This window comes from Dama dama, chromosome 9 (genome assembly GCF_033118175.1).
Source record: "Dama dama isolate Ldn47 chromosome 9, ASM3311817v1, whole genome shotgun sequence".
Lineage (NCBI taxonomy): Eukaryota > Metazoa > Chordata > Mammalia > Artiodactyla > Cervidae > Dama > Dama dama.
In genome coordinates, this window is record NC_083689.1 from 17,512,490 (window position 1) to 17,534,670 (window position 22,181).

Sequence of the window (22,181 nt, forward strand, 5' to 3'; positions counted from 1 at the left end):
TGCCAATATCCGCTGGATCATCGAAAAAGCAAGAGAGTTCCAGAAAAACATCTATTTCTGCTTTATTGACTACTCCAAAGCCTTCGACTTTGTGGATCATAATAAACTGTGGAAAATTCTGAAAGAGATGGGGATACCAGACCACCTGACCTGTCTCTTGAGAAACCTGTATGCAGGTCAGGAAGCAACAGTTAGAACTGGACATGGACCAACAGACTGGTTCCAAATAGGAAAAGGAGTACATCAAGGCTGTATATTGTCACCCTGCTTATTTAACTTCTATGCAGAGTATATCATGAAAAACACTGGGCTGGAAAAAGCACAAGCTGGAATCAAGCTTACCGGGAGAAATATCAATAAGCTCAGATATGCAGATGACACCACCCATATGGCAGAGGGTGAAGAGGAACTGAAAAGCCTCTTGATGAAAGTGAAAGAGTAGAGTAAAAAAGTTGGCTTAAAGCTTAACATTCAGAAAACTAAGATCATGGCATCTGGTCCCATCACCTCATGGGAAATAGATGGGGAGACAGTGGAAACAGAGTCAGACTTTATTTTGGGGGGCTCCAAAATCACTGCAGATGGTGATTGCAGCCATGAAATTAAAAGACACTTACTCCTTGGAAGGAAAGTTTTGATCAACCTAGATAGCATATTAAAAAGCAGGGACATTACTTTGCCAACGAAGGTCCGTCTGGCCAAGGCTATGGTTTTTCCAGTGGTCATGTATGGATATGAGAGTTGGGCTGTGAAGAAAGCTGAGCGCTGAAAAATTGATGCTTTTGAACTGTGGTGTTGGAGAAGACTCTTGAGAGTCCCTTGGACTGCAAGGACATCCAACCAGTCCATCCTAAAGGAGATCAGTCCTGGGTGTTCATTGGAAGGACTGATGATGAAGCTGAAACTCCAATACTTTGGCCACCTCATGTGAAGAGTTGACTCATTGGAAAAGACCCTGACGCTGGGAGAGATTGGGAGCAGGAGGAGAAGGGGACGACAGAGGATGAGATGGCTGGATGGCATCACCGACTCGATGGGCATGAGTTTGTGTTAACTCCGGGAGTTGGTGATGGACAGGGAGGCCTGGCGTGCTGCGATTCATGGGGTCGCAAAGAGTCGGACACGACTGAGCAACTGAACTGAATTGAACTGAATATTCCTTTGTGTATGTGTACCATAGCTTTCTTATCCATTCATCTGCTGATGGGCATCTAGGTTGCTTCCATGTCCTGGCTACTATAAACAGTGCTGCAATGAACATAGTCTCTTTCAGATCCGGTTTCCTTGGTGTGTATGCCCAGGAGTGGGATTGCTGGGTCATATGGCAGTTCTATTTCCTGTTTTTTAAGGAGTCTCCACAATGTTCTCCACAGTGGCTGTACTAGTTTGCATTCCCACCAACAGTGTAAGAGGGTTCCCTTTTCTCCACACCCTCTCCAGCATTTCTTGCTTGTAGACTTTTGGAAAGCAGCCATTCTGACTGGCGTGTAGTGGTATCACATTGAGGTTTTGATTTGCATTTCTCTGATAATGAGTGATGTTGAGCATCTTTCCATGTTTTTTAGCCATCTGTTTGTCTTCTTTGGAGAAATGTCTGTTTAGTTCTTTGGCCCACTTTTTGATTGGGTCATTCATTTTTCTGCAATTGAGCTGCAGGTGTTGCTTGTATGTTTTTGAGATTAATCCTTTGTCTGTTGCTTCATTTGCTATTATTTTCTCCCATTCTAAAGACTGTTCTTTCACCTTGTTTATAGTTTCCTTTGTTGTGCAAAAGCTTTTAAGTTTCATGAGGTCCCATTTGTTTATTTTTGCTTTTATTTCCAATATTCTGGGAGGTGGGTCATAGAGGATCCTGCTGTGATTTATGTCGGAGAGTGTTTTGCCTATGTTCTCCTCTAGGAGTTTTATGGTTTCTGGTCTTACATTTAGATCTTTAATCCAGTTTGAGTTTATTTTTGTGTATGGTGTTAGAAAGTGTTCTAGTTTCATTCTTTTGCCAGTGGTTGACCAGTTTTCCCAGCATCACTTTTAAAGAGGTTGTCTTTTTTCCATTGTATATCCTTGCCTCCTTTGTCCAAGATAAAGTGTCCATAGGTACATGGACTCATCTCTGGGCTTTCTATTTTGTTCCATTGATCTATATTTCTGCCTTTGTGCCAGTACCACACTGTCTTGATGACTGTGGCTTTGTAGTGGAGTCTGAAGTCAGGCAGGTTGATTCCTCCAGTTCCATTCTTCTTTTTCAAGATTGCTTTGGTTATTTGAGGTTTTTTGTATTTCCATACAAACAGTGAAATTATTCGTTCTAGTTCTGTGAAAAATACCGTTGGTTGCTTGATAGGGATTGCATTGAATCTATAGATTGCTTTGTCATTTTGACAATATTGATTCTTCCAATCCATGAACATGGTATATTTCTCCATCTATTTGTGTCATCAGGTGCTTCCTTTATGAAGCCAATATTGAAGACAAGTGACATCCACTCCCCACAGACCTGAATCAATAAATTTGATAGAAGCCAGTTTTATAGAAAACCAACATGGACTGTGAAAATGGCTACAAATTGTATTGATATATAGATTAGTAAAGAGCTGTGAATTTCTACAGGGTGCCTAGGCCACGGGTGACAAATACAGGAAGTCCAACAGGTGGAATAGGATTCAATCATACAATGATTTTGGCTTACATAAGATCCAGAATACTCTCTTAATCCCTTTAAACATATGACAAAATAAACAACATTCAGACATAATAAATATGATAAGTAAATAAAAAACTTGAACTATGAAATTTATGTGATCAAAAAGGCATGTTTGCCAACTCCAGATGTTTAGTCTGAGATCATTTCTCATCCATAGACCCAAGAAAAGAAGTCCTAAGTATTGAGATTAGCCTGCCTTGCTGAGGAACTTCCATAGGGACCTCTTGATGTTCTTTTTCCTTAGACTGTAGATGAAGGGGTTTGGTGTGGGGGTGGCTACTGTGTACCCCACTGAGGCCACTGCATCTTCCTTGGGAGATGGTTGAGCTGAGGTGCATCCCAATGCCTGTTCCATAAAATAAGCAGATAACAGATAGATGAGAACCACAGGTGGAGAAGACTTTGTTCTTCCCACTTGTTAATGGGACTCTCAGAATGGAGGAATAATTCATGTATAAGAGAAAAGGATCCCTGAAACTGGAGTACCATCAAAGATGACACCAATAAAATCCATTATTATTTTATCAATGCGGGTATCATCATAGGCAAGTTTGAAAAGGTGAGGAGAGTCAGAAGAAATGAGGAATTTCCACTTTTGAGAAAAAATATAAGTTGAGACATCATCAAGTAATGAATCTGGGAGTCCCAAAGGTTGATTATAAAAGACACCAGAACCAGGAGGGTACAGAGGTATCAATTCATGATAACCAGCTAATGCAAGGGATAACAGCTACAAACTAGTCATAGGCCATCACAGTTAAAAGGACACTGTCCATACACCCAGAGATTAAAAGCAGACAACTGAATCTGACAGCCCACATAGGAGATGACTCTGTTATGAGTGTGAGTGTCCAGAATCATCTCTGGGACAGTGGTAGAAGTAAAGCCAATGTCAGCCATGGACAGGTTGGAGAGGAAGAAGTACATCGGGGTGTGGAGGTGAGAATCAGAGATAACAGCCAGGACGATGAGCAGATTCCCAAGCACAGTGACCAGGTACACGGACAGAAACAGCCCAGAGAGAAGGGGTTGCAGGTCTCGATCATCTGAGAGACACAGGAGGAGAAATTCCAAGACACCTATCAAATTCCATGGTTCCACAGAGCAGAGACACTTCCTGGAAAATAAATGAGAGTTGATACAAAGGAAATAATATACATGTGCCCATCAGTGTGTCTATATTCTGAAGTCAAGCAATTCATAAATAATGCATTCACTTGAGGAACATATCTCTTTAGCAATATTTCTTTGCAATAACAAACACAACTTTCTTAGAACTCCTTATTTCATTGGCCTTTTCTCCATTCATCTATTATTATATGCATCACTTTGGAAAGAAGAGGCTAAACAAATAGAGGAGCATGCATATTAAGAGATTAAAAAATTCCATAAACACACTAAAATATTAGTTCCTATCCTTTCAAGGAAATCAAGGTAATAAGAAGACTTCCCTGGTGGTATGTGTGTGTGTGTTAAGTTGCTTCAGTCATGTTCAACTCTTTGCAACCCAATGGGCTGTAGCTTGCAAGGTTCCTCTGTCCATGGGATTCTCCAGGCAAGAATACTCGAGTGGACTGCCATGCCCTCCTCCAGGGGATCTTCCTGACCCAGGAATCAAACCCACCTGTGCCACTTGGGTAGCCACCCCCACCCCCACCCCAATGTTACAGTGGATAAGAATCTGCCTGCCATTGCAGGAGACAGAGTTTCAATCCCTAATCTGGGAAGATCCCATACGCTGTGGAGCAACTAGGTCCATGCACCACAACTGCTGAGATTACCTGCTGCAACTACTGAAGCCCCCGTGCACCCTAGAGCCTGTGTTCCACAACAAGAGAAGACACAGCAATGAGAAGCCTGTGCACCTCAGTTAGAGAGCGGCCCCTGCTTTCTGCAACTAGAGAAAACCCACATGCTGCAACCAAGACCAAGGCAACAAAAATATGTATATACGTGTGTCTGTGAGTGTATATATACATATATATGAGTGTGTATGTATATATATATGTGAGTGTGTATATATATATGTGTGTGTGTATATATATATATGAAATATCATTTCCCTTAGAGAAAAAAGTTCTAATTAAAGGACACTAGAAAGCAGTCCTATGTATATTTTTTTGTCCAAATGCAGTGCAATTAATTCTCTTGATTTGGACCATTTATAAAACTCTAAGAGCTATGTAATAAAGCATGTAGCTCTGTTTTGTGTGTGTTTGTGTGTGTGTGTGTGTGTGTGTGTGTGTGTGTGTGTGTGTGTGTGAGATGTTTGGTTACTGATAGTTTTTAAGCCATACTTCTGTTTCTTCTCCTTCTGCTCAACTTCTGGGGAAGCTGATGAAAGTCCAGGTCCTCATTCCTTTGGCAACAGTGGAAGATTCAAACCAAGCCAGCCTGAACACTTATATTGGAACTCTCACTCTGAACTCACACTCTAACCACAATTTTTAAATCAATTGTTATGGCAGCATAGTCGCTTTACAAAGCTGTGGTAGTTTCTGCTGTACAATAAAGTGAATCAGCTATAGAAATACATGTATCCCCGCTTTTTTGGATTTCCTTTCCATTTAGGTCACCACAGAGCACCAAGTAGAATTCCCCGAGCTATACACTATTGATATTATGTATAAAACAGATAACTAATGAGAATCTGACCACAGTTTTAAAAAATTTAAACTCAAGCCACTTTACTTGAACACTCATGCCATTTCAGACCAACTTGAAACCACTATGCTCTCTCCATACAGAGAGATCTTCATATGAGGAGTAAAATGTTTTTTAATTTATTTTCAATTGGAGGATAATTGCTTTACAATGTTGTATTGGTTTCTACCATACAAGAGCATAAATCAGCCATAAGTGTACATACATCCCCTCCCTTTTGAACACCACTCCCCCAGACAACCCACCCCTCAAAGTTGTCACAGAGGACTTAGTTGAGCTTCCTATGCCACGCAGCAAATTCCCACTGGCTATCTATTTTACATATGGTAATGTATATGTTTCAATGCTACTCTCTCCATCCGTCCCACCCTCTCCTTCCCCTGCTGTGTTCACAAGTCTGTTCTCTATGTCTGCATCTCTATTCTTGCCCTGCAAATAGGCTCATCAGTACCATCTTTCTAGATTCCAGAAAAGTACTTTAAGATACTGTATTTGTTTTTCTCTTTCTGACTCACTTCACTCTGGAAGTCTCTAGATTTATTCACCTCACTAGAACTGACTCAAATTTGTTCCTTTTTATGGCTGAGTAATATTTCATAGTATATGTGTATCATAACTTCTTTATCTATCTGTCGATGAACATCTAGGTTGCTTTCACATTCTGGCTATTGTAAATAGTGTTGCAGAGAACATTGGGTTACATGTGTCTTTTTCAATGATGGATTTCTCAGAGTACATGCCCAGGAGAGGAAGAAGAGTAAAGCTTTTTATACCCTCTTATATGTGTGGCATTTTCAGTCTATCCATCCAAGTTAATTTTGGGGTGAGAGTCTATCTTATTTCTGAAAAGTGTCCACTACAGCAAATGGGGCACTAGGGCAGTAATCGCCACCATCAGAAGTCTTTATGCTCTTGGTCTGGCTTCGTCACTGGCTCTGTTGCCTAATGTCAAGCAGACACTTAAAGCAACCACCTGCTCGCTTCACTTTGCTGCATTTGTTGAGCCCTTTCAGTCCTCTCTTACAGATCTAAATAACTTAATTTAGGAGTTTCAATAATTATTTGGCGATTAGAGACAAAAGGATAGGATCATATCTTTTTTCTGTGGCCCCAGGTCTTGTGTCTTGGCTCAGAGTTGTCTGCGTGTCTTAGAATAAAGCTGTGACTGACACTAGGGTCAGGGGGAGGACTCTTTGTTCTTATTTATTTATTTACTTTTGGCCCTGCTGGGTCTTCGTTGCTGCACAGGCTTTTCTTCAGTTGCAGTGAGTGGGGGCTACTCTCTAGTTGCGGAGCACAGGCTTCTTATTGCAGTGGCTTCCCTTGCTGCAGCGCAGAGGCTCTAGGGCACATGGGCTTCAGTAGTTGCAGCTCTGGGGTCTAGAGCACAGGCTCAATAGTTGTGGTGCATTGGCCTAGGTGCTCTGCAACATGTGGGATCTTCCCGAACCAGGGATTGAACCTGTGTCTCCTGCATTGGCAGGCAGATTCTTTACTGCTGAGTCACCAGGGAAGCCCCAGGGGAAGAACTCATAGCCTGACTAGTTGTGTCATTTAACCAGACAATAGTGTCTTTGGGTGTTCAGGTGAAAGAGTATGCCCTGGGCAAGACATAGGTCCATTCCATGGTTGCTCATGAAAGAGTGATCATTAGGGAGCAGAGGGAGGGGGAAAGAAGGGAAGAGAAGAAAAAAGCAGGCATCACATGTCACGTTGAGGTCTACACTCCTAATAACAGACCAGAATCTTTGAACATCTCTGTTACTAAGCTTGCCCATGCCTTTGTTATAACAAAGATCCAGATCCTTGAGATTATAGGGAGAAACATCCATGGAGTCCCTGTAGCACAGCAAAGGGATTACTTCAAAGCTGAGTTAAGAACAGGGTATACAAACCCTGTAAAACAACCATTATCATGGTGGGGATGAATGGGGTGGTCCCTAACCCTGAGGATGTTGATCTGAGTCTCTTTGAGAAAGAAATCGATGAATACAAGTGGGATAGAGAAGACCTCCCTTAAAATATATCCAGTGATTTGAAAAACAAATGAATAAAAAGAGAATAAAAGACGGAAGAGAGGGAGAAAGAAACTTGGATACTGAGAAGGAAGTAAAAAACTGAAACAGAGGCATACAACTTGACCCAACTGGGAAGCCAAAATATACTAAAATGAATTTATAGAACAAAAATAAGGGCCACTTCTGCATCTCTTCAACATAGATTCTGAATTAATTTAAATATCTGCTGAAATGCCCCAGTTAGCAAACCTTCTGTCCTCAGTCAACACTGGGACACAAATTACAGTAATAGCTGGGCAGGGAGGGGACATATGTATACTGATGACTGATTCATCTTGATGTTTGGCAGAAACCAACAAAATTCTGTAAAGCAATTATATGCCAATTAAAAAATAAATGATTAAAAAATAATAAAAGTAGAGGAAAGAAACTTCCCTGGCAGTCGAGTAGTTAAGACTCGGTGCTTCCCCAGCAGGCAGCATGGGTTCAATCTCTGGTGGGGGAACTAAGATCCCACATGCCATTCAACAACAACAAAAAAAGATGGAAAGAAAACTTCTTGAACTGAATAAAAATGAAAAATATATCAACAACATATCAACAATTTTTAAAAATAAATAAAAGTGGAGGGAGCCATAGGGCCACCTGGCCGGGGCACATGTCCAGCAAGTGAATGATCTCCTACCCTCCTCTGTCTGCATGTTCTTGTGCTGTACTGGGATCATTGAGGGAATCCCACTCAATTTGAACAAGGTACCCTCTATAATCTTGTGACGGTTCTTGGACATAGGAAAAGGGGGACAAACATGTATGCCTCCTGTCTTTCAGCCATCTTGGACCCTGTGGAGGCCTGCTGGGAACAGGACTTCTACCTAAAATGACAAATATGTCTGGAGGGCTCTGATCCAAGGCTGGTTTTGCTGGCTTTAAGTAGGGTCTACAAAACCAGAGGGAGCACACAGTTATCCTGAAAATTGAAGGTGTGTATGCTTGAGATGAAACGGAATTCTATCTCGGCAAGAAATGTGCTTAAGTGTACAAAGTGAAGAACAACACAGTAACTCCTGGTGGAAAACCTAACAAATCCAGAATGGGGAAAGATGACTCAAGCTCATGACAAGCTGTGGCATAGTTCGTGTCTAATTCTGAAGCAACCTTCCCGCTAAAGGCCATTAGACACAGAATCCAAGTGATGCTGTACCCTTCAAGGATTTTAAACTTCTTGAAAAGCAAATAAAAGTGTGGATTTGTTCTCCCAGGTTTTTGTTTAAAATATATATATATAAATATATATATATATTTATGTACACAAGTATATATGCCTCACTTTCACCATGAGAACTGTTGCCATACAACAGTCCCCCATTGTGATAGCATCCATTGCCCTCAGAAATGCCACCAAAGACATGGGCATTCTGACCCAATGAGTAATAGATTAAAACTGAATCAAGTCTTTGGCACTACATGGGAGAAACCTATTTGCTTTCTCACTTCTTGTGTTTCTCTTTTGCAGAGAACACTTCACTTTTGATACTTCTGGTCACTGTTTATGTGGGTTCCCCCCCCACAGCAAGCAATTTTCCGCCGCACCATCTGAATGTCTTACAACTTAATTCTTTTTATTATTGAAGTCTAATTGATTTGCAGTGTTGTGCTACTTTCTGCTGTACAGCACAGTGAATCAGTTATACATACACATTTGTTGTTGTTTAGTTGCTAAGGCATGACTGACTCTTTTTGTGACCCCAGGGACTGTAGCCCCCCAAGTTCCTCTGTCCGTGGGATTTCCCAGGCAAGAATACTGGAGTGGGTTGTCATTTCCTTCTCCGGAGAATATTCCTGACCCAGGGAACAAACCTGGGTCTCCTCTTGGCAGGCAGATTCTTTACCACTGAGCCACCAGGGAAGCCAAATAAGTTAGGTATTTAAAAAAAAAAAATATTTTACTTAATCCATTATATAAAAAATATTAAAAATTCACCAATACACAAATTTGAGATATTTTACATATTTTTGTATATTTTCAAAAGCTGCTATTTTATACTGACGGCACACCTCAATTTGGACTAGCCACATGTCAAGAGCTGAAAAGTCACATGAAACTAAATTGTATGGAAAGACATCACCCTGCACTCTGTGCCCTGTAAATAATCTCACTGCTCAGATCCACACCTGACCACTCCTTTTTACCCCGGGGCCAAATTGAATAAGAAAACTCTGCTCATTTCCTCAACTGTAAAATAATGAGAATGTGTATACTTCTATTTTAAGGGTATGCAGATAAAACTTTAAAAACTACACACACATTGATCAGAGCCTGTTGCAAGGAAAGCTTCAATGACGCATTGTGAAACTAAAAATAAAATTACCATGTGATCCAGCAATCTCACTCCTGGGCAAGAATCCAGACAAAACTATAATTCAAAAAGATATATACACCCTATGTTCATAGCAGCACTGTTCACAACAGCTAAGTCATGGAAACAGCCTAATGACAGGTGAATGGATAAAGAAGATGTGGTTCATATACATAATGAAATAACTATTCAGCCATAAAAGAACAAAATAACACCATTTTCAACAACATGGTTGCAACTAGAGACTATATACTAAGTGAAGTAAGTCAGAAAGAGAATGACAAATACCAAAGGATATCACTTTTACTGTGAAATCTAAAATATGACACAAATGAACTTATCTATAAAACAGAATCACAGACATAAAGACTGGTGGTTGCCAAGTGGGAGGGAAGTGGAAGAGGGATGGATTGGTAGTTTGAGATTAGCAGACACAAACTGGTATATACAGAATAGATATAACAACAAGGTCCTACCATATAGCACAGGGAACTATTAATATATTCAATATCTTATGATAACCCATAATAGAAAAGAATATTAAAAAAAGAATGAGTATATATTTGTAATTGAATCACTTTGGCATACAGCAGTAATTAACACAAAACTGGGAATCAACTATACTTCAATTAAAAAAAATAAAGTTTTGTAATATTATGGTTACTCTCATCATCGTCATCACCATTATGACATTTGTGATCATTTTGGAGTTCTTGGATGATGGTTCAAAAAGATCCATTGTCTACTCCAGTGTGGGCAATGCCTGTGGATGCCAGAAACAGTGGCAAAGAAGAGCAGAATTCTGAGTAAAAGTTTGGAAATCTCCAACAGGAAAAAGAACATAAACTCCACAGGCTTCTGAGCTGAAATGTTGCCTATCAGTGTCCTTTCATCTGTCTACACCAACCCATTGTGCTTGTCTTGATAACAATTCCCAGAGCCTCTCCCCCATCCATCATCAACCCAGGCACTCACTGGACCATGCAGTACCTCTGCTGGGTCATGACCTAGGAGCTTGGATTCACTGTCCTCTCCTGCCTGGTGAATGATGACAGCAAAGGCTCTGTCCTCAGGCTGGGCAGGAAGACAGACTCAGGTATGAATTCCCTTATGCAGATGATGACTCTTGGTGGAGGAGACACAGATATGAAGTCTAACTGAGAACGGTACCCTGAAAGGCTGAAGGCACTGGCTAATTATTATTTCCTCCTGTATGGCCTTGAGAGTCAATGCACAGAGCTCAGTTCAGTCACTCAGTCATGTCCAACTCTTTGCAACCCCAAGGACTGCAGCACACCAGGCTTCCTGGTCCATCACCAACTCCTGGCGCCTACTCAAACTCATGTCCATTTCATCGGTGATGTCATACAACCATCTCAGCCTCTATCGTCCCCTTCTCCTCATGCCTTCAATCTTTCACAGCATTGGGGTCTTTTCCAATGAGTCAGTTCTTCACATCAGATAGCCAAAGTATTGGAGTTTCAGCTTCAGCATCAGTCTTTTCAATGAATATTCAGAACTGATTTCCTTTAGGATTGACTGGTTGGATCTCCTTGCAGTCCAAGGAACTCTCAAGAGTCTTCTCCAACAACACAGTTCAAAAGCATCAATTCTTCAGCACTCAGCTTTCTTTATAGTCCAACTCTCACATCCATACATGACTACTGGAAAAACCATAGCCTTGACTAGATGGAACATTGTTGGTAAAGTAATGTCTCTGCTTTTTAATATTCTGTCTAGGTTGGTCATAGATTTTCTTCCAAGGAGCAAGTGTCTTTTAATTTCATGGCTGCAGTCACCATCTGCAGTGATTTTGGAGGGACCCTCCCCCAAAAAAATAAAATCTCTCACTGTTTCCATTGTTTCCCCATCTATTTCCCATGAAGTGATGGGTCTTGATGCCATGATCTTTGTTTTCTGAATGTTGAGCTTTAAGCCAACTTTTTCACTCTCCTCTTTCACTTTCATCAAGAGGCTCTTTAGTTCTTCTTCACTTTCTGCTATAAGGGTGGTGTCATCTGCATATCTGAGGTTATTGATATTTCTCCTGGCAATCTTGATTCCAGTGTTTGTAATTAGCAAAAGTGGTCCATGTTATCGCAATCTCTGAGGACCTCCTCATGTTAACAGAAGAAGAAAAGTGAATCCATTTAGAAGGGGCTGAGTCCTTCCTCCTCTCAGGAGAAAGCCTATATGTATACATTAAATGTACAGATTGAATTGTCTGCTAATTTCAAGTATCTTAGCATCAAGTATAGATTCTTTTTCAAAAATTTAATTTGTGACTTTTGACTTTGATGTCTGCAAATTCATTGTGTTAATCATGTAAATTAAGGAGAATTCTGTAACAGAATCTGAAGTTACTTCCATTTTCTCAACTAAGATTTAGGTCTCTAAGAGGAACTTTCTATTTCCATTATTAAGGGCTTTTTGTTTATTTAAATGACATCCAGTGTCTATTTTTTCTTTTCAACTGACATATGTTGGTGTATTAGAGAACTATTGCCTTTTATATACTTTTTTGTGGACCATTTTTAAAGTCTTTATTGAATTTTGTTAAAATATTGCTTTTGTTATGTGTTTTGCATTTTTGGCTTCAAGGCATGTGGGATCTTAGCTCCCCAATCCACACCACCTGTATTGGAAGGTGAAGTCTTAACCACTGGACCTCCAGGGAAGTCCCTCAACACTTTCTCTTACTCTCTGTCTGATTTACTTCACTTAATATGATTATCACACCATCAGACAGAGAATGACAACTATCATATGATATCACTTATATGTGGAACCTAACGAGATGATACAAATAAGCTTATTTACAAAACAGACAGACTCATAGACTTTGAAAACAAACTTATGGCTACCAAAGGGGAGAGTGGGAGAGAGGGAAAATTAGGATTTGGGGGATAACAGTATTCTTGCATGGGAAATCCCATGGGCAGAAGAGCCTGGTGGGCTATAGTCCATGAGGTCATAAAGAGTCGGACACCACTGAGCAACCAACACTTTCACTTTTTCACACACACACGACTATACATAAAACAGATAAGCAACAAGGCCCTACTGTACAGTACAGGGAACTCTGCTCAATATTCTGTAATAACCAATATGGGCAAAGAATCTAAAAAAGAATAGAGATATGTACATGTATAAATGAACCACCTGAAACTAACACAACATTGTAAATAGACTCTCCCCAATATGAAATTAAATTAAATTTAAAAATTAAAAGTACAAAAAAAGACTTTCATTTTTAACTCATTTTGCAATGCTCCAAAATGCACACAACTCCTAACATACCTTCCTATCCCTGTTATGATGTATCATTCACGGTTAGGTCAAGAACAAAAAACAAGCTAATTATTTTAATTAAAAGAATTAGGTATGGGGAGTTGTTTAAAAATCTACTGCGGGATAAAGGCAAAAATGGAACTATGTGGTGACAGACAGAAACCAGTTGAAGAGGAAAGGTTAAAATTTTTCATAACCTCCTGTTCGTTCCGCCTCTGTAACTCAGCTTGTTCCTTGCAAAGTCTGGGTCATGTAGGATATGCAGTCTCGGAAAGTGGGGACTTACATCAATACCTGGAACTGGAGCTTATCTCACTCACCCTTGTCCTGCTCTTTGCAGTTGCCTAGCCCCTGCAATCCTGCTTAATCATGCCTGTCCTTGTAAAGGTCAGGCATCCCCTTCCCCATCTTAACCGCTATTACAGTTCATGCAAAGCCCCTTAGTTTAGACCAGTCTATTAGCAGCTAATGTTGCCCACTATAGTCTGTCTATAAAAACTCTGTAACCCCTTTGTTTCGGGCTCAGAGCTTGGAGTGGTAACTCCTCTGGGCCCGCCGGCGTAATAAACCTGGGTTCAACTCTCCAACTGTGGTGCTTGGTTTCTTGATTACTGCTTTCTGCAACATTTCTGGAGGCCCCAGCTAGATTCCAACCATGCCAGCCACTTGAGTCGCCGGACCAGTGGCTTGGCTGGGCAGAGAGGAGGAACTCCCACACAAACAAGGAGGCATGCCACCTGATGACTTTCTGGGTTCTCTTTTGTACCGGCATTCCAACTCTCCAGACGGCCAAGCCCCAACCGGACTCATTGGAGGGACAGACCAACTCACCAGGAATGGCCACAGGATAATGTAAGGTCCTGGGTCCAGTCCCCAGTCAGGTCCTATGACAACAGGTAGAAGAGGAGACTGACCACCTGCTTGGAGCTCCCAAGAGGGGAGCAACAGTTAAAGAAACCTGAGGACTCAGGAGAAGGGAGACATTGTGATAACCTCTGAATGATGGTGAGTGCATGATTGTTAATTGAATGGAGTGAGAGAAATTTTTTTCTTGGAAACTGTAAAACCAATTATTATTGCATATGCAATTAAAAACAACTAGTTTGTTAAAAGGCCTGTCTAGGGAAAAGCTTGAAGCTAACCCTTTGCATGTCCTTGAAATACACAGCCCAGTTTGCCTAAGACCTCTGCCTTGGGCAAATTAGAACTTCAAGCAAAGGAAAAAAGGGGTAAGAGACATTTTAAATCTCAAACAGAAAACTGTAAGATCTCTGTCTATCTGTCTGGATTTATGTATGTCTCAGTGTATGTCTTTTGTTTTTTTGGTAATATTGTTGAATTTCTAAGTGAATTCTAATTTAATTGGCCTAAAAAATGTAAGCACTTACAAATTGAACAATTCTAAACACACGAGAAATTAACCTAAATGAATTTCAGATTCACCTAAACTGGGAAATATTCAATATTAAATATCTAGAATTAATGTTTGTTTGCTAACCTAATATAGACACTTCTAAGAGTCATTAGCATTAAGCACATTTTTAAAAAATTATCACTGGTATTTATGCTCACCAATCTATAAAATGCTAACATAAAGGCCAGTTCTTAGTTCCTTAAGGAAAGTAGGAAGTCTGTTTTTAATAAAGATGGTATAAGGAGTGAAATTACATTTTATGAAGGGAAAAGAAAGTAGGTCTGACTTACAGGTGTTTCAAGATGAGAGAACAGAATGATAGACACAGAAAGTTATTAGAAGGTTTATGGAAAACGGACCCTGAAAAAACGTTTTGTGCATGCTTGGGACTGACAGAGTTTAAAATAAATTTGATTAAGTTTACCTAAATGAGTTTAAAGTAAGCTGGTGCAAAAACTTGAATTTGGTCTTCTCTCTGTTTAGAGAACAAAGTTTTGTTAGAATGCAGCTTTTGATAACAGATTATGAGTTTCTTTGCCTTTAAGTGATTTATATTTGTTTTTTAAATCTTTTTGTTATTTTGGTAAAGTAAATAAGACTTATTTAAGATTATGGTACATATAGACAAAGCTCGTTCTGCTTCTACAAAAAAATAAGCCCTCACAGTTAGACTTTTGCTTAAATGTCCTGATGTCCTTAAACCATTGCAATAGTCTGTTCCTAAATCAGGGAATTAAAAATGGATAAACAACAGCTGAAAATCAAAGAGCCAAGGCTATTGGAAATCCAAGATGGCCACTTGGCTTTTCCTGGCTCCCTGACAGACCTCATTTTTATTTTATTTTATTTGATGGGTTGAAGCCTTCGCTGGATACAGTGTTAATGCCCTCACAATGAGTTTTAAAAAAATTATGTTTCACTGAATATTAAGTTCTGGTTTTGTTAATTAAGGTCTGTGATTACTAAGACTCACTTCTGAGATAGTTCCTTGTTATGTTACCTTGCTAAAAGGTTTAATTAAGTTATTAAAAAGGACACTCTAAGATTGTTTCTAAAGCTTATCTCAGTAACAAATCTTTGGATAAAGGTCAGATGTTCCATGATGGACAACCAGGAGATTAGCACCTTGTGTGGCTCACAATCTGCCTGGAATGTGGGAGACCTGGTTTCAATCCCAGGGTTGGGAAGATCCCCTGAAGAAGGGAAAGGCTATCCACTCCAGTTTTCTGGCCTGGAGAATTCCATGTACAGTCCATGGGGTCGAAAAAGTCAGACACGACTGAGCAACTTTCACCTTCACTTTTCATAATCATTTAACTGAGTCAGATGACCTGGGGTATACCAGGTTATGCACAATGAAAGTTCTTGATTTAAATTCTTGCTTGTGACCTTACTAATAACTGCTAGCTATATTATTTTCTATGTAGCTTGTTTCAGTTGTTCAGTTGTGTCTCACTCTTCACAACCCCATGGATTGCAGCACACCAGGCCTCCCTGTCCATCATCAACTCCCAGAGTTTACTCAAACTCATGTCCTTTGAGTCAGTGATGCCATCCAACCACCTCATCCTCTGTCGTCCCCTTCTCCTCCTGCCTTCAATCTTCCCAAGCATCAGGATCTTTTCAAATGAGTCAGTTCTTCACATCAGGTAGCCAATGTATTGGAGTTTCAGCTTCAGCATCAGTCCTTCCAATGAATATTCAGGACTGATTTCCTTTAGGATGGACTGGTTGGATCTCCTTGCAGTCCAAGGGACTCTCAAGAGTCTTCTCTAACACCATAGTTCAAAAGCATCAATTCTTTGGTGCTCAGCTTTCTTTATAGTCCAACTCTCACATCCATACATGACTACTGGAAAAACCATTGCTTTGACTAGACAGAACTTTGTTGGCAAAGTAATGTCTCTGCTGTTTAAAATGCTGTCTAGCTTGGTCATAACTTGTCTTCCAAGGAGCAAGCGTCTCTTAATTTGATGGCTGCAGTCACCATCTGCAGTGATTTTGGAGCCTCCCAAAATAGAGTCTCTCACTGTTTCCTCTGTTTCCCCATCTATTTGCCATGAAGTCATGGGACCAGATGTCATGATCTTAGTTTTCTGAATGTGGAGTTTTAAGCCAAATTTTTCACTCTCCTCTTTCACTTTCATCAAGAGGCATTTTAGTTCCTCTTCACTCTCTGCCATAAGGGTGGTGTCATCTGCATATCTGAGGTTATTGATATTTCTCCTGCAACCTTGATTCCAGCTTGAGCTTCATCCAGCCCAGCATTTCTCATGATGTACTCTGCATATAAGTTAAATAAGCAGGGTGACAATATACAGCCTTGACATATTCTTTCACTATAGTCTGTCTATAAATACTCTGTAACCACTTTGTTTGGGGCTGAGAGCTTGGAGTGGTAACTCCTCTGGGCCCACTGGCATAATAAACTTGAGTTCTCCAACTCTCCAAGTGTGGTGCTTGAGTTCTCTATCACTGGTTTCTGCAACACAATAAATACTAAGAGCTTAATGATATAAAGCCTGGAGAAGAGAATGGCAACCCACTTTAGTATTCTTGCCTAGAGAATTCCATGGATAGAGTTACAGTCTATGGAGTCACAAAAGAGTCGAACGTGAATGACTAACTCTTTAGGGGTATAGAGGGAGTAGTGAACTTAACTTCAAGTGGGGTGAAACTTACTATTATCTAAAGTATGTAAGAAGAAAGCCATATGGAAAATAACACAGCCATTTCAAGAAGCCCATCCCAGTATCACAAGGTAAGTATGGAAGTGTCAACCTAAAAAATATTCACAGCCTAAAATTTGAGAGTTATGTTTTATTTGGCAGAAATTTTTAGAACTTCAAGAATGGAAGACAGCATCTCTAGTAACCCTGAGAGAAGTGCTTGGAGGAGGCAAGGGGAGGAACCTGTTATATAGAAGTTTTGCAACAAAGGGTAGGTAGTCTGAACATCAAAAGATGATTGTTAATCAGAGAAAGCCAGATAACCCAAGTTTGTAGCAAACCATTTTAAGAGAGTTGTCATGGTTTGGACACTCTTTGGCCCAATGTCTCACCTATCTGCAGATTAGGCTTTTGCCTCATGCCTTGTCCTTCAAGGACTCAGGGTTTGCCATAGGGCTTCCCTGGTGGGCGGCCAGCATCTGGGCATGCCTTGTCTCTTTCTTTCTTTCTCTTTCCTGAGCCTTGGACTCCCTCTCCTGTTCTCTGTTATAAAAGGTATTGGTGGCTGTCTGGACCATCTCAACTAAAAAGGCAGCAGGGTCCTGCTGCTGTAGCTGTTGTAACTTTATCCTGACATCTGATGCACACTGGGACAGAAATTTGTCTTTTTAAACCACCTGTCCCTTGTAAGAATCTAAGTCCAGATTCCTAAACTTTTGGAAGGCCTCTTTTAGCCTTTCAGGAAGGCAACTGCGTTCTCTTTGGGCTCCTGAGTTATTGCTGAGACTGGGCACAGTCCCACAACTAATAGTCCCATGGTTGTGGAACTTAGGTACCCAATCTTAGATAATCAGTTTCAAACACAACTTTCAGATATGGGAAGATGAAGACCTTCCCCATACTTTGTAAGCAGTGGCATAGATGGAGAGAGGAGCTGAAGGATGGGAGGGAAAAGCAGTGGGAGAAGCATACCAAGGAATCCCCTTCATAATCTGCTGGAAAATCTGCTAGATACCTGAGCTGTGCTCACAGTTTTCATTGGCCTGATCCTTGGCACAAAGGAGATTAAGGACAGAAGAATCCTCACCCACTTGGGCAACAGCTACTAGGGCAGAGCAGACGGTGGAGCCTTTGGGACACACTAGGGAGTAGCCCCTGTCAGAGTCCCTCAGCTGCACCAGTGCCACTCGCCTGTTCACAGGGGGGTTCAGGGAAACAAGAAACGAGAGATTGTAAAGGAATTAAGATTTTGTTAGCCATATGTCCTTCCAGCCATAGGAACAAGGACCTCCTACCTTAACTGGAGGTCTCCTGGAATCTGAGACTGCGCTGCATGAACTTTCTGCAGAGTTTGGTTTTGCTGTCCTGGTTTCCTGCTCGCTGGGCTTCCTGTCACTTCCCCTGAGCTGGGTCTTCTTCACATTCAGCTTCCACCGCAGGAACTTTCACCGATTTGGGCTTCTGGTGCGCTTGGCCTCCACCTCATGGGGGCCAAGCCACAGTTGTTTCAGCCAGGTTAAATCTGAGAAATGGCACCTGAGATGTTGGGGGAGTGTGTAATTTCCTTGGTTCTGTCTCACCACAGCAAGAATTTGAAGCAACAGATGGACCAGTGTTACAACTTGGTTACAGCTCAGTTTTATTTGGCAAGCAAAGAAAAATACATCCTCAAGGCGTGAGGGCAGACTGACTCAAAAGAAGCAAAGTGAAAAGTCAAGCAGCTCAATTTTGGCTCCTCTTTTTATATATTTTTTCTCCTCCCCCTGAGCCTGCCCTATGTACATTGAACTAGCCAGGAGGGCTGTTTGTTTTACCTGAAGTTCTCACTGTGGTCCTGAGACCTTCCTTTGTTCTATTTTCACAGGCTTTCCTTTCTTTGTCCTTTAGCCACCACCACTCTGGACTCCTTTTTCCTATTCTACTTACCTAAAAGAACCATGGAAAAGGATGCAAAATTTTTTTTGGTATGGTATTCCTTGAGATTAGTTTCTTTTAACTTGTTAGTTTGTATTGGGATATAGCTGATTAAGAGAAAAACAGAAAAACATCTACTTTTGCTTTATTGACTATGCCAAAGCCTTTGACTCTGTGGATCACAAAGACTGCGGACAATTTTTTAAAAGAGGGGAATACCAGACCACCTTACCTGTCTCCTGAGAAATCTGTATACAAGTCAAGGAGCAGTAGTTAGAACTAGACATGGAACAATAGACTGGTTCCAAATTGGGAAAGGAGTAGGTCAAGGCAGTATATTGTCACCCTGCTTATGTAACTTATATGCAGAGTGCATCATGCAAAATGCTGGGTTGGATGAAGCACAAGCTGGAATCAAGATTGCCGGGAGAAATGTCGATAACCTCAGATACACAGTTGACATCATCTTTATGGCAGAAAGTGAATAAGAGCTAAAGAGCCTCTTGATGAAAGTGAAAGAGAGTGGAAAAGTTGGCTTAAAACTCAACATTCAGATAACTAAGATCACAGCATCCAGTCCGATCTCTTCAGGGCAAACAGATGGGGAAACAATGGAAACAGTGAGAGATTTTACTTTGGGGGGGGGCTCCAAAATCACTGCAGATGGTGACTGCAACTATGAAATTAAAAGATGCTTGCTCCTTGGGAGAAAAGCTATGACCAACTTAGATAGCATATTGAAAAGCAGAGACATTACTTTGCCAACAAAGGTCCATTTCGTCAAAGCTATGGTTTTTCCAGTAGTCATGTATGGACATGAGAGTTGGACTATAAAGAAAGCTGAGCACCAAAGAATTGATGCTTTTGAACTGTGGTGTTGGAGAAGACTCTTGAGAGTCCCTTGGACTGCAACGAGATCCAACCAGTCAATCCTAAAGGAATCCAGCCCTGAATATTCATTGGAAGGACTGATGCTGAAGCTGAAACTCCAATACTTTGGCCACCTGATGCAAGGAACTGACTCATTTGAAAAGACCCTGATACTGGGAAAGATTGAAGGCAGGAAGAGAAGGGGACGACAGAGTATGAGATGGTTGGATGGCATCACCAACTCAATGGACATGAGTTTGAGCAAGCTCCAGGAGTTGATGATGAACAGGGAAGCCTGGTGTGCTGCAATCCATGGGGTTGTGAAGAGTGAGACACAACTGAACAACTGAATTGAACTGAATCCTCATTAACAATGTTGTGATAGTTTCAGGTGAACAGCAAAGGGACTCAGCTGAGGATGTAAATTTTAAGTATATAAAAAGAGTTGTACATTTCATTTGAATACCAGGGTTTTGAGAGGAACTTATTATGTATTCAATATGATATACAAAAGATCCCAGAATGTTCCCCCAATCCAATTAAAGACAAATCAAAAGACCTAATATTCATTAATATTCATATATGAAACTTGGAGAGGAATCAAAACCATGAACTGAAAAAATATTCAGTCACTAAGTCGCATCCAACTCTTAGTGGCCCCAAGGACCTCAGCACACCAGGCTCCTCTGTGCCCCACTGTCTCCCAGAGTTTGCTCAAATTCATGTCCATTGAGTCAGTGATGCTAACTAACCATCTTTCTGGTCTACATGTTTAGTTTCACTCATTTTTTCAATCCATAATTCAAAATAAATTTCAAGAAGAATTGCACAGAAGCTGATATTACCATGCTTTGCTGAGAAGCCTGCATAGGGCACTCTTGATGTCTTTGTTCCTCAAGCTGTAGATGAAGGGGTTCAGCATAGGGGTGACCACAGTGTACATCACTGAGGCTGCTGTATACTTCCTGGGAGATTGTGAGATGGCTGAGGTGAGATACACACCAAGGCCTGTTCCATAAAATAAGCAAACAACTGCTAAGTGAGAGCCACAGGTGGAGAAGGCTTTATACCTCCCACCTGATGATGGTACTCTCAAAACAGAGGAAATAATTTTATAGTAGGAGAAAAAGATCCCTGAGATAGGACAAAAACCATAGATAGTACCAAAGAAATACATGATTATGTTATTGATCAAAGTGTCAGAACAGGCAAGCTTGAGGACTTCAGAAGGGTTGCAGAAGAAATGAGAGATTTCCACATCCTTAAAGCAGGCAACTTGTAACACAATCAAATTGTGCAGCTGGGAGTCCAAAAAGCTAACAAAAAACGACACCAAAACTGAGAAGCAACAGGTGTGTTGGTTCATGATGACCATGTAATGCAGTGGGTGACAGATGGCCACAAACCTGTCATAGGCCATCACAGTAAGAAGCATACTATCCATACACGCAGAAAAGATAAAAATAGACATCTGTGTCAAGCAGCTTGAATAGGAGATGACTCTGCTGTAAGTTTGGATGTTCACAATCACCTTGGGGACTGTGGTGGAGATGAGACTGATGTCAGCCAAGGACAGGTTGAAGAGGAAGAAGTACATGGGGGTGTGGAGGTGAGGGTCAGCAATGATGGCCAGGATGATGAGCAGGTTCCCCAGGACAGTGACCAGGTACATGGACAGGAAGAGGACACAGAGCAAAGGCTGAAGTTCTGGGTCATCTGAGAGTCCCATGAGGAAGAATTCTGATACACTTGTTAGATTTCGTGGTTCTGTGTAGCTTGACCACCTTTTGAACAAGAGAAGGTTGGAATAAAGGAAAGGAGGACATGGACATACAGCTCTCTGTCCATATTTTGGGTTCAAGAGATTCACAAGTAAGGTATTCATCCTTGGGGTCAGTGCCTTCAGCAGTATTTCTCAGTATGACAAGTCTTATCTTCTTGGAAATATTTCCTAATTTGTTTCTGTTATTCCCCTCTTACTATACTCATTTACTTTAGAAAAACTTGAATGAAGAGTTACAGAAGGATGTTAAAAATAATAGTAAAATAACCTACTTCTTTATGAAAAAAAAATATAGAACAAGATTTACCCTTCCTCCTTTAACAAAAAAAGTCGTTCTAATTTTAAACATTTAAGAACCAACTAAAGATACCTTATCTTATTCAAACACATTGATAGTTATTCCCTTCATTCAAATATTGATAAATGCTCTAAAAAAGGCAGGCGTGTGTCATCTGGATTCTACATTATTGAAAAAACATACATCCCAATAAAAAATGAGG

At 40.7% G+C, this 22,181-nt stretch overlaps 1 protein-coding gene and 1 pseudogene across 1 annotated transcript; both read right to left on the reverse strand.

The window, feature by feature from the left end:
• Nucleotides 1-2,888: 2,888 nt before the first annotated feature.
• On the reverse strand, nucleotides 2,889-10,744 carry LOC133062757 (olfactory receptor 7E178-like; annotated as a pseudogene).
• Nucleotides 10,745-13,673: 2,929 nt separating this feature from the next.
• Nucleotides 13,674-21,973, reverse strand: LOC133062758 (olfactory receptor 7E24-like). Its single transcript, XM_061152152.1, has 5 exons — nucleotides 21,954-21,973; nucleotides 20,744-21,682; nucleotides 18,202-18,305; nucleotides 16,806-16,927; nucleotides 13,674-13,958 (listed from the first exon to the last, which is right to left on the reverse strand). The coding sequence occupies exons 2-5, from the start codon at nucleotides 21,625-21,627 to the stop codon at nucleotides 13,674-13,676; spliced, it is 1,395 nt and encodes a 464-aa protein (XP_061008135.1). The 5' UTR covers nucleotides 21,628-21,682; nucleotides 21,954-21,973.
• Between the last annotated feature and the right edge of the window lie 208 nt (nucleotides 21,974-22,181).

Excerpts from the sequence above, each read along its gene's own strand:
- LOC133062758 (XM_061152152.1), bottom strand. The coding sequence starts at position 21,627 with ATGGGACTCTCAGATGACCCAGAACTTCAGCCTTTGCTCTGTGTCCTC. Across the intron at positions 18,306-20,743 it reads AGGCTTCTCAGCAAAGCATG|GCGAGTGGCACTGGTGCAGC; the intron begins GTAATATCAGCT and ends CCCTGTGAACAG. Across the intron at positions 13,959-16,805 it reads CCAAACAAAGTGGTTACAGA|CTCCAAGCAGGTGGTCAGTC; the intron begins GTATTTATAGAC and ends CCCTCTTGGGAG.